A 12,725-nucleotide genomic window follows, 5' to 3' on the forward strand; every position below is an offset into this window, starting at 1 on the left:
TCAACACGATGCTGCTTCCTGACATAGAATATGCCTCCAATCTAACTGTAATATCTTCATCACATCAGGGTACCATAGCAGCCCAGTTATAAAGATGCCAAGTTCCCAGAGTTCTCAACACAACTCGTTGCAAGTATACTATTCCGTATGAAAATAATAAGGCTAGATATTGGTAGTGCAGAAATCTCAATAAAAACTCATTGAAGAATACTTACTTCATACGAAAACAAATGAAACAGGACTAAATGTCAGAAACAAGCTGAGATCAGCAAGGACTGAAATGTCACAAAATGCCAGAGCAAAACAGATGTCAGATATTTTGATGTCGAAACAGAAATGGATGAAATGTTCCACTATGATGGAAGCCACTGTGTATTCACATTTAAGTCATATCAAAACATCAAAGCAATACACACTAAAATTTCCCCGGTAACAAAAGGGTGAAAGATATTTGATTATGTTCATGCGATCACAGAGCATCTCTGTTGCTATACCACTAAAGCAGAACATGAAGGAGCTAGAAGGATACTCAAGTACTACCTCCTTCCCATAATATAAGACGTCTTTTGACACTAGTGCAGTGTCAAAAAACGTCTTACATTATGGGACGGAGGGAGTAAATCATATCAAAGCAATTGTATTGTTCCATATGGTATATCACTGAAATGATGAATAAAGAAGGGTTATGCAACTTTCATGCTATCTTCACCACCAGCAAGACTTCTGTAGCCATCACCATCTTATATACAAAGACTAATCCTGATAGCCAGTGAAATTTCTTTGTCCATCTGAAGATGAACCAGCCATCCCTAAATTATGCAAAAACAAAAAAGGTTAAAAGGGTCAGAAGTTACTTTGGTAAATGGCAGTTTAAAACAAAGATGAGATAATGCCCTAATAAATTACCTCATCAAAATGGGATGGAATTTGCATCGTGTGATGTCACAGTTAAGCAGGTAACGACCTAAATTAGCTGCCGCTATTGACAAATAAAGTTCTGCTGACTCTTCAAAAGGTTGTGCTTACGTGAGTGCAATTTGACTGCATGCAGTGTACTGAAGGTTTTCTTCAATCATCATGATGATCAGCAGCAGCAGCAGCACCCATACATGTAGCTTAAGAATCAATCTTATCTCTTTGTAGTGCAGTGCTACTCCAAGTCCTGGTTGCTGTTTTACTTCAGTCATCCATGAGTTGCACATTTCTGTCTCAGGGTGACTGGATCACACCACATCTTGGAGCAAAGCATGAGACATAGAGATGCGACTTCTTAGGGGAGAAATTTGGAGTTATAATGTACAGTAAGGTACCACAGCTCTACCCTCCATCACAGAATTTGTTACCCTGCCAGTTCACACCCTGGTCCAATATAAAATATTAGTAGTCATAAAAGACTAAACTATGCAACAAACTAAGCATTGGATATAACTCTTCCCGAAAGTAACTTTGGTATCTAACATGAAATTAGAAGGTAGCTCCTGTCCACTTCAAGTGGGAAATGCAATATGAAACCAAACTGTAGAGGCTGTTTAAGGCATATTACAGGTGCTCTTCAGTTTGAATACACAATTTGAGGGTGAACTAAAATTAGCAGAATAATTGTGCCAAATATGCTCCATAAACAGACATGCTATATTTACCAGGAAAGCTATCTAAGTGGAGCATTACTGCTGATGGATATTATGTGCCTGACAACAGTTCATCTATATAGCAAAATAAAAGCAGATGATAAAGATGTGTTCGAACAGTATATGCACGAAGTGGACTGACCTCCTGGCATATGCCATAACACAACTGAAGAGCTTCATTCCACTTGTTCATTTCAATTAGTCCCTTTACAAGACAAACAAAGGCACTTAAATCTGGTACAATGCCTTTCCTGGTCATTTCACTATATAATGCAATTGCTTCTTCAACTTGAGATGATAAACAAAGTGCCTGGATTAATGAGGTGTGCATGTCCGTGCTGGCCATATTTAGGGATGACGAGACTTCCATCATCTCTTTGTGCAACTCCAAGGCTGTCTCCAGTCTACCAGCCTTGGAGAAACTATCAATGAGCATCCCATAAACAGGAGCTATCGGTGCTGTGTCATGTGATTCCATCTCCTCCAACAAACCAAGAGAAGCGAGAAACTTCTTGCTGAAACCCTGAACTGTGCTGTGGTATCCTTGCAGATACTTTGGCCAGTGGGTCTGCTTCATCTCATCAAGCAGTAAATGGGCATCGTCCAAAAGACCAGCAGCACAGCAATGGTTTATCAGTATTCTGTATGTAACATAGTTGGGAGCACATCCTTTTGTCTTCATTTGCATAAAAAGCTTAAGACCTGCATCAACTTTACCAGCTTTCCCTAGTCCGTCTATTAGGGCAGTGTAAGTTACAACATTTGGACTGCATCCCTTCTTTTCCATCAATGACAGCAGGTTTAGGGCTTTTTCAGTTTCACCTGTTTTACAGAGCCCATCAACCATAGCTGTGTAAGTGACGACGTTAGGATTACATGAATCCTTTAGCATTTGAGACAAAACTTTCATTGCAAGATCACGTCTCCCATCCTCGAACATCCGGTCAATCAAGGACGTGTATGTATGCACACTAGGCAAGTAACCACACTTAGTCATCCGCAGAAATACCTCCTGAGCACTATCGATTTCTCCAACTTTGCAAAAACCATCAATCAGAGCATCATAAACAATCTGGTTGGGCTCACAGCCAGATGATAGCATAGCATCTAGCAACTCATGAGCATCAGCCACCTTTTGAGCTTTGCACAAACCATCTACGAGTGCACCATAGGTGACAACATTTGGAGAAATGGTGTCTGTGTCCTTGCCTTCAAAGTAGAAATCAGATTCTTTACTGTCAGAAGTCCCTATTAATTTGGCATAGACTTCGCAAGCCTTTTGGATTTCGCCCGCCTTACAGAGGCCATCAATTAGTGCACTATATGTAACAGCATTTGGATAGCAGGAATCATCAACCATTCTGTGGAAGATGATATTAGCCTGACAGAGCTGCTTAGATTTCAGGTAAGCATGAAGCAATGCAGTATATGTCACTACATTTGGTGAGCAGCCAGCACTTCTCATCTCATCAAACCAGACCTGGGCTTGTTCAATGAGACCAGCCTTACAAAAGCTATCGATCAAAATTGTGTATGTGTACACATCCGGATTAACACCTACCTTCTTCATCTCTTGAAATAAAAGGAAGGCCTTGTCTACCCTGTTAGCCTGGCACAGAAAAGTAATCACCTTAGTGTACGTGCTTGCATCAGGAACAAAGCCTTTCCTCATCATCTCCTTCATTATCTGAAATGCCTTCTCAAATTTTCCCACACCACAAAGGCACCGAGCAAAATTGGCAGTGTTAACCTTATTGAGAACACAACTAGCAACCAGCATCTCCTCGTAAACTTTCTCTGCCAAATCCAACAACTCAAGATTTGGCAATTCTTCTCGACCACAAATGCTTCCAATGAATATGTTGTATACAACATAACCAGGAGGACAACCACAGTTATTCATCCTATTAAACAGTTTATATGCATATGCATAATCCTCAGCATTGCAGTAAGTATGCACAAGTGAATTGAACAATGAAGGATTTGGGTTGCAACCCTCCGTCATCATCATGTTAATGATTCTCTTGCACCAGCCAAGTTGCTTCTTTTTCAGAAATCCTGAGAGCAGCGTCCTATACGTTACCACATTCGGGATATACGAGTTGCACCGCATCCTATGAAGAAATGACATGGCCTCATTGAAAAGGGAGGCCTCCATCAGTCCACTGATCATCTGGGTGCACAACACCGTGTCAAGCTTAAAATCCTCCTTCTCTAACATGTCAAGTGCATCGCCCCAACGCCCCTCCTTGCACAGCGCCTGCGCAAAGGATCCCACTGTGGACCTGTCCATGCAGAACCCTGATGCCGACATCTCCTTCTGCACCCGGAACCCCATTTCCACCTGCCGGGCGCTCGCGAGCACCTGCACCAGTGCATTGTAGGTGACCGCCGACGGCCTGTACCCAAAGTCCTTCAGCCTCCCAAGCTCCTCCAGAGCCTCGCCCCACAGGCCCTGGCGGCAGCACCGCCGCACCAGCACATTGAGCAATCTGCCGAGCACATCACGATCATCCTCCCCAATCTCCCTAAGCAGCCTCTCAGCGGTTCTGGCGCGGTCTTCGAAACCCAAGACCTCGGCGAGCGCGTCGTAGCAGGCACCAGTGTGGCTGTAACCCACCTGCCGCTCGGCCCAGAGGAAGAACCTCACACAGAGCTCCGGGGAGCGCACCGCCCTGAGCACCGCGACCACGACGGAATCGGTAAGGAACTCGCGGTACCGTCGCAGGAACCGCTCAGCCTTGCCTTCGAAGTCGGCGCCGTAGGCCCGCACCGCCTTGGAGATCAGGACGGCCTCCGGCGGCGGGAGGGCGGCGGCGGGGGGCGCGGGGGCAGGGTCGCTAATAAAGGCGAGGTCGTGGAGGGAGAGGCGGGGCACGGGACGCGGCGTGGGCCGGTCGACGAGGCCAGGCAGGAGGTCGCCGGAGTCGGCGGCGTGGGAGGAGCAGGCGCGGCGCAGGGAGGCGCGTAGGGCTACCACCGCCGCACGGCGGGTTATCATGGGTCGGCGGGGGCAGGGGTGGGGGTGGGGAGGGACGGCGGATGGGGCGTGGAAATGGAGGCAGAGGCGGCGGCGGTGGTGGGGTTTGGTGGCGCCCCGGCCATGGAGGTTTTGGGGGTGGCGGGGGTAGGGGATAAACCCTAGTGGCGGAGGGTACTTCGGTAAAAAAAAAACGCTTCTGTAATTGTAATCTACTCCGTTACCAAATATTTGTCTTTCTATAAATTTCAACAAATGACTACATATAAAGCAAAATGAGTGAATCTATACTTTAAAATATGTCTACATACATTCGTATGTTATAGTCGATTTGAAATGTCTAGAAAATCAAATATTTAGGAACGGAGGGAGTAGTAGTCATGGCTCTGACGGTGGGGCCCAGACACACAGATGGAGAAAGTCGCAGCCCGCATAGCCTAGTCCGCCACACCACACCTCCCTCATCTCTCCCCTTCCTCTCTCAGTCTCAGTCTTTCTTCGCTTCTTTTCCCGTTAATTAATTCGTTTCCTCTTGCTCTCCTCCGTTTCTTGGCTAAATCCGGCGCATACGCCTCCGTAAGCCCAATCTGGGGAGCGAATTGTCGACTCACCTGCCCTCAAGCACTTGATTTCCTAGGTGGTTGCGGCTCGCGCGCCAACTGCTCGACGCAATTCCGCTGCAGAATCTTCTCTGCCATTTGGGGGAGCGCAGGTGAGATTGAACTTCATCCCAGAGGCAAATCATGTTTTTACTTTGTCATTTGATACGAGCTCTTACTGTTAGGCATATGGCCTTCACAGGCTTTACTCAAGGGTTAGCATATTCATTGTTCTGTGATTCTGTCCGTCGGAAGTTCTTGTTACGTGATAGTTCCTTTTGCCAGATCTGTTAGTTGGGGATAGTGTGCGCTGTCTTAGCTGGCCGAGATTATCAGGCTTTTCAGCCGAAATCGCTGTGGGGATGCTCTGCGGCTGCAGAATGTATGTGAACATATTTTCTTGTGACAATGTTCCATAGACAACTAGAAATTGAGTCACATTTGGAGTGCAGTGTTGCATGAATTGAACTCTGGCATACACTGGTGCCGAAAGCTACACTCTAACCATTTTAACATGCTAGATGTCTGCCAAGTGTGAACCATTGCAAGTGTTCCCTGGTGATTTGGACTCTGGAGTTGCTAGCAAGCTAATGCATCCTTCTGGTGCTAGCATTTTCAGCTCTTGGAAATGGCTTGGTATTGTTCCTAGTAGGATTTCCAAGGAAATACAGCATTTCTGAATTATCATACTCTGCAAACGATTGGCTAAAACAGTACATTTTGTTTTACCTGGAATTTTGGTTTCTCTTCTCGAGAAACTGCATCTTCAGTTTCTTCAGATATGTCATAGCCTGTAGGTGTGTTATGACCGGCATATAGGGGCTTAGCCCAGTTAGTTGTGACCCAGTTTATCTTATTGTTATTAGGGGCTTAGCCCAATTATCTTATTAGGAGGATTATATAAACTCGTGTAAGGACCCGTTTTAGGATTAAGCAAGAAGCAATCATATTTGCTCGGCTTCCTTAGGGAGCCGGGAGACCTAACCCTAGCCGCCGCCCCTGCGCTCTCTCTCTCGCGCGCGCACGCAACGACAGCGCCCCAGCGCCGGCGACCACGCCTCCCTCCACGACATCCCTCCTTCCACCCCTACAACCTGAGACCACGCCCTGGTAGGGATCCGGTTCCTACCAATTTGGTATCAGATAGCTTCGGTGCGATCATGTCCTCGCCGCCGCCCACCCCGACCCTCCCGCTGCCGACCGCGGCAACCACCCCGATGGCCACCACGGCCAGCGCCCCGCTCTTGCCAGTGCCGGTCACCTCCGTCGCGCCCGTCCCCGTCATCTTCACCCGGGAGGAGATGACGGCTACCATCCGGGATCTCACCCAGGCGGTCACGGGCATCTACACGTTCCTCGCGAGATCCTATGGGCCGCAGCCGCCTGTGCCCTTCGCCACCGCCCCGCCGCCGCAGCAGCCGCCATCCTCGGCGACCCCCGTTGCCGCCGCCATGCAGCAGCTGCTGTGTCAGCCGCCACCAGCGACGAACCCCGGCGCCTCCACCATGCAGCAGGGGCAACCGCTGCAGCCGCTGCCATCGGAGACCGCGGCCCTGGGCATCCCGACGACGGGCCCGGGGGTGCCCATCCACCAGGTCCGGTTTCCCCCGTCGTCGTCTCCATTACCGGCCTGGCTTGTTGGGTCCCTTGAGACGGTCTACACGACGGCCTCGGTCGGGCCGCATGTGCTGCTCCCACCGGCGACGCACCCGGCCATGCAGTTTGGCGGGTCCTCGGGCTCCGCCGAGCCCTTCACCAGCGTCGACGGGCGCCTGTTCCAGGGCGGCACCCTGATGCCCGCCTACTCGGCCCCGTCATCCTCGCTGCTCCGTGCTGACGAGGCGCACCCGCCCGTTGTCCACGTCCAGACGCCGCCGAGATTCTCCAAGCTGGAGTTCGTGACCTACGACGGCACCGTCGACCCCCTGAATTGGCTCAACCAATGCGACCAATTTTTCAGGGGACAGCGCTCGCTCGCATCCGACCGCACCTGGATCGCCTCGTATCATCTCCGAGGAGCCGTGGTACTACGCCCTCGAACAGGACGAAGGCGGCATGCCACCATGGGAGCGCTTCCGCGATTTGTGCCTCTTGCGCTTCGGTCCGCCTATACGCGGGAGCCGTCTGGCGGAGCTTGGGCGTCTTTCGTTCCTCACCTCGGTGCAAGACTTTGCCGACCGCTTCCAGGCACTGGCTGCAACGCCCCTGGCGTTTCGGCTCGTCAGCGGGTTGAGCTCTTCGTCGGCGGCATACCGGACCACATCCGCGTGGACGTGGAGATGCGCGGGCCACAGGACCTCCAGACGGCCATGTACTACGCTTGCGCGTTCGAGTGTCGCGCGGTGGCCATCCAGCAGGCACCACCCCCCCGGGCCGCTGGGCCGCCACCCTGGCCGGAAGTTCCCGCGCAGAGTCGGCCTGCCCAGGCTTCCGCGGCGCCCCTTGCCGCGGCTGCGGCACGCCCGTTCCGCCGGCTCACCCCGGCCGAGCAACTCGAGCGTCGCCGCCAAGGGTTGTGCTTCAACTGCGACGAGCCCTACGTACCGGGCCACGTCTGCCCACGACTCTTCTACCTGGAGGCTGCAGACTACATTGAGGAGGACCCCGCCGCCGCCGGGCTCGGCGACCAGCCCGCCCCAGTTGACGTGGAGGTGTTTGGCGACCGTTGATCCTCCCCGCCTTCCAGCTCGAGGACGAGCTGTTTGTGCAGGCGGGGAGAGATGTTATGACCGGCATATTAGGGGCTTAGCTCAGTTAGTTGTGGCCCAGTTTATCTTATCGTTATTAGGGGCTTAACCCAATTATCTTATTAGGAGGATTATATAAACTCGTGTAAGGACCCGTTTTGGGATTAAGCAAGAAGCAATCATATTTGCTCGGCTTCCTTAGGGAGCCGGGAGACCTAACCCTAGCCGCCGCCCCTGCGCTCTCTCTCTCGCGCGCGCACGCAACGGCGGCGCCCCAGCGCCGGCGACCACGCCTCCCTCCACGCCATCCCTCCTTCCATCCCTACAACCTGAGACCACGCCTTGGTAGGGATCCGGTTCCTACCAAGGTGACACTAGTACACGTTGTTCTTTCTTTCCCTGCCACTACTTGTGTGAGCCTTTTCTCCTACGCTGCTTGGTCTTTTTTCTTTTCTTGACCTAATCATACTTGTTTCCTGCTAATTCTTGCCGCCGGTGCAACAATATCATCTCTAATTGCAGTCTGTGTTTTTATTTGGAAAAAAAAATCTTCAGGCGGTGACGGTGTTTCTTATGGCGTGTGCTCCAAATTATATTGCCATTGGCTTTTCCAACTATGGTTTATATACGGGGACAAGGGTACTCTCGCCGAGCTACAAGAACTTCCCACGGAAATCCTCCTACAAGTTTCTCAAGGTCCGTGCTCTGCAGGGAAATGATGGCCGTAGAAGGCTGATTGACATAATCCGGATCATCCCGGAGCTGTCAAGGAACTATTTCAAAAGCGGGTCCAGGAGAGCTCTTTTCGGCGGCATCGCACTGCTGGGTGGCTTTTATGTTGCGCAGACAATATCCCTGTCATTCGGTGCTTTGGGCGTGAACGATGTTATAGCAGCAGTTGTGTGTGTGCTCCTGACCGAGTACGTGACAAAGTTCTACTACAGCCGGCCCAAGGTTACCTTCGCCGTCGCGCTCCTCAACAATTTCAAGATGGGTTTCACATATGGCCTCTTCATTGATGCTTTCAAGCTTGCTAGCTGATTTACGTCGCCTCCTACTGGTGCTTCATATGCATTTTCATCGCGGTAAGTGGGCAAAACATGGTGAGAAAACGCAACACCATGTGATGTGTTACAGGGATACATGCCTTTCTTGGTCTTGTATCTCTGTGTAAAGATTGGCCCATTGCTGGCATAGAACGTGGTGTGCTGATATTGCAGGCCCAGTTTGTGTCAATGCGTACTATTGGCTATCCTAATTGTGTGTAGAGCTTTGATTTGATGTTATTTTATTAGCCAATTCAAGCTGTGGCACTTGCGGCTATCCAGTCTAGGGTAGAGTTTGATTTCCAGGCAGTCTGTAGCTTAGCCCCTTGTGCAGGCAATGTGTAGTTTCTGTTCATATTCTCAGATAAATTTCTTGGACCAAAGTACCAACCGGATGGCATGCTGTTTTGATCTTCGTTTGCAGCTACATTTATGTTTAATACTATCAGATAATTTTCTGGTGCTGGACCAAAGTACCAGCACGAGCTTTTTTTCCGATGCAGCAAGGTGTGTTACCTCAGTTGTCTTCTCTTGTTCCAGTATGCATTTGACGCAACATCTCAGAGTACTGTAATGGTGCGCACTAGCACTGTTTTTTGAATGTACGCACTAGCAGAGTTGAACCTCGGTGGTGGTGTCAACAAAATTTGCTTCGGTAGCATCTGAACGTGCAAATTCTAGATGTGCCATCAAACTGCAGTGAAGTGCCGTACCTGAGCCTGCTCAGGAGATATTTTTTGTTAACAATGATGTGGATGCCAAACTAGCAAATTCTCATATAAAAAGCTTACATAGTCGAAACTGTGCAATTAGGGCATCATGTTGCAGGTGAACGTGGTTTTCGAATAATTTATTTTACTGTTTTAGGCTCATAATTTATTTTACTTTTTTTTCGAGAATCATAATTTATTTTACTATGTAACTTTACCATTAGGGAGAAATAAAGCCTACTTTCTGAAGGAAAAAAAATGAGGGAAGCTTACTTTGTGATGGGCAGGTCCGCGTAAAAGCCCACCATGTCCTGTGCACACCGCACGCTCATCTCACAGCCCACTACCACGAAGATTTTGTCCCAATCCCGTCCGCCGTGCGGGGAACCGGGCAAGTGCAATTCTCCCTCTTTTCCTAGCGTGCGACTACACGAGTGTGAAATGACACGCCCGAAATGATTTTGTTGCGGTAACTGTCGGCGAAATGCGACAACGCGAGGTGTCCGGATATCCCGTTTTCTTTTGTGGGAGAGGAAGATATGGCTGATCAGTGTGTATCGTCGCGACGTTGATTTTGGATCCCGTCGGCCGTCGGGTCTCCGTGCCAAATCGGTTGGGTCGGCGTCAGGAGTCTCATCGCAACGCATCGCATCAACTTTTCGAGGCTGACAGCTTCGTTTCCTGCATGGCCTGTCTGCCTGCCCTAAAGCTAAAGCCGGCCAAAACGCGACTTGACATGGGTGATGGGGGTCCTCCAAATCCGAACGTCGACCAACGCGTCTTGCCGGATCAGTCAGACTCGTCGAATCGTAGCCAGCCGCCGCCTCCTAGGGTTCTTTGCCTCCCACTGGCGCCGGCGCCGGTCCGTCCCGTCTCCGGTGGCCTTAGGGCCATGGAGGCGGAGTGGATCTCGACCCTTGCCGGTGGGAGGGCTCCGGTTTTTTTTTTCGAGCTTTGTTAGGGTTTGTGTCCTGCTCAGGAAGGCGAGACGGCGGCGGCTCCCTGAAGATGGAATAAAGATCTCCCCGTCTAGTCCCTGTTCCGGTGATGTGTGTAGCATCATCGGTGGGCGTGTGGAGGCGTGTCTCCGGTGGATCTGTCTTTTGTCGATTTGCTCGTATCTGTTCGTCGTTCGTCTTCGTTCGTGTGTCTTCAGGTTGGATCTTTTGATCTACACTCATCATCCGCGGCGGTTGCTGTTCTGGTGCGTTGGTTCTACGGGACCTTAGCACGACGACTTCCCGACTGTCTACTACAACAAGGTTTGCCCGGCTCCGGTGAGGGAGGGGCGATGACAGCGGCGCGCCTTCGGCTCACTTCAGTGTTTGTAGTCATCGCTAGATAGCCTACAGATCTGGATGTAATTTTTATTATTTCTAGTGTTCGTTGTACTACCATAATTGAAGATGAATAGATTGAAAGTTTTTCCGAAAAGAAAAAAAAGACTCGTCGAATCGTGCCAAAGGTGAGGTTTGCATCCAGGGTGCATAACAGTATTCTTACTGGTTACACAAAGAGAAAAGGTGGCGTTGCTTCATCTTTTTTGTTGTTGGTGGTGGTAAGGTACTATGTGCGACCCGGTGGGGGTAAACAACAGACCAACGGAGGCCTCTGACAATATAGAGGTGATTGACACAATGAAGAATGGAGGACATTCAGCGGGAGCGGCAGTGTTCAATGATTGCTATTTCATAGCTTGTGATTTCCTTTTGCTAAGTTCAAGCATTGTAATAGGGAGGCAAATAAGGTGGCTCATGAATTCACTAGGCTAGCGATATTTTCCGTCACTAGGGATTTGGTTTTAGGAACCTATGAGTGATATTCTACCTTTTCTTATTGACGAGGTAACTATTATTTTTAATTAATACAGTTGCTGTTTATTTAAAAAAAAAAAACAGACCAACGGAGCCTCCACTAACGATCGGCAGGCGCAGCACATGAAAGCGGAGACAACAACCCGCAAGATGAAAAACATGTTTCTTCAAACACGAAAGTGGACGTTTGCTCAGCGACCACTGCAATACTGCTCCCCGTGCATACACTGCATCGTGCGTGCATGTGTCGGCCTGTACGTGCGTAGTGTAGCGTAGCATCAGAGGGCTCCTACGAATTAGCAGTAGCGGTAGTACGGGATTGAACGGTTCCCATTCATTCCTGGACGCTTCCGGTGATGCACGCCGTGACGTCAACTCAGGTATATTAATTCCCATTTCATGGTTGTACGCGCACAGCGAGGCAGAATGACGACGAGCCGCCGATCGTCAGTCACGCAATCTATCGAGATGATTAAACTAGATACGGGCTGATTTGATTCTGGTCAGCTCTCTCGCCATCTGCTGTTTCCTTTAGAAGCTGTGGCGGTGGTTCATTAGAGGCGGATGCTACAAATCATCCGGCTGATTTCCCGGGTCGCACGTCGTTGGATTCATCCCATGACAACCGTTGGATCGGGTCAACGAGAGCAACAAGAGCAACGACCGCGTCGGCGTAGGGACGCACCACCGCATGCTCGCACCAGGAGACGCCTTCCCCCCACCTACCGGCGATGAAGCTACACTGCAGCGCCGGTCACTAGTAGAAAAGAGGGCTTTGGTTCAGGCTGGGTCAGCCCATTAGTCACGGTTCAGTCCAGAACCGGGACCCATGGGGCCACTGGTCCCGGTTCGTGAGGCCAGGGGCCTACCGGGCATGGTGGGGGCATTGGTCCCGGTTCGTCTGACCATTTGGTCCCGGTTGGTGGTACGAACCGGGACCAATGGGCCTCGCTCCTGGCCCACCACCATTGGTCCCGGTTGGTGGCTTGAACCGGGACCACAGGCTGCCCTTTAGTCCCCGTTCATGCCACGAACCGGGACCAATGAGGTGCCTATATATACCCCTCGCCCGCGAGCAGAGCACTCCAGTGCTCTGTTTTTCTCTGGACGGCGAGGGGAGGGCTTTGTGGTGCTCTAGCTCACCTCCTATGCACATGAGGTGTTCGATGAAATGCCCGAGCCACACTAGTTAAACTTTTTCCTCTCGAAGCTCTGATGAACCGGCAATGGATGTACGGTGACAGACACACCTCCGAGTAGA

General features: G+C 50.4%; 2 protein-coding genes across 2 annotated transcripts; one reads left to right on the forward strand and one right to left on the reverse strand.

Moving 5' to 3' along the window:
* Positions 1-340: 340 nt before the first annotated feature.
* Positions 341-4,678, reverse strand: LOC109760267 (uncharacterized). The gene is made up of 3 exons (XM_020319094.4): positions 1,771-4,678; positions 907-1,359; positions 341-809 (listed from the first exon to the last, which is right to left on the reverse strand). Exons 1-2 carry the CDS (start codon positions 4,627-4,629, stop codon positions 1,318-1,320), a joined length of 2,901 nt encoding a protein of 966 aa, XP_020174683.1. The 5' UTR covers positions 4,630-4,678; the 3' UTR covers positions 341-809; positions 907-1,317.
* A 318-nt stretch (positions 4,679-4,996) lies between these two features.
* LOC109760268 (uncharacterized protein ycf20) lies at positions 4,997-9,355 on the forward strand. Its single transcript, XM_020319096.4, has 2 exons — positions 4,997-5,320; positions 8,450-9,355. Exon 2 carries the CDS (start codon positions 8,468-8,470, stop codon positions 8,933-8,935), a length of 468 nt encoding a protein of 155 aa, XP_020174685.1. The 5' UTR covers positions 4,997-5,320; positions 8,450-8,467; the 3' UTR covers positions 8,936-9,355.
* Positions 9,356-12,725: the final 3,370 nt, after the last annotated feature.

This window comes from Aegilops tauschii, chromosome 2 (assembly GCF_002575655.3).
Source record: "Aegilops tauschii subsp. strangulata cultivar AL8/78 chromosome 2, Aet v6.0, whole genome shotgun sequence".
In the NCBI taxonomy this organism is placed as follows: Eukaryota; Viridiplantae; Streptophyta; class Magnoliopsida; order Poales; family Poaceae; genus Aegilops; species Aegilops tauschii.

Bases quoted from the DNA above. Each gene is read 5' to 3' on its own strand.
- LOC109760267 (XM_020319094.4), bottom strand. From the start codon at position 4,629: ATGATAACCCGCCGTGCGGCGGTGGTAGCCCTACGCGCCTCCCTGCGC. The intron at 1,360-1,770 runs GTCAGTCCACTT...ATATTGGACCAG, and splicing joins GTTATGGCATATGCCAGGAG to GGTGTGAACTGGCAGGGTAA.
- LOC109760268 (XM_020319096.4), top strand. From the start codon at position 8,468: ATGGCGTGTGCTCCAAATTATATTGCCATTGGCTTTTCCAACTATGGT.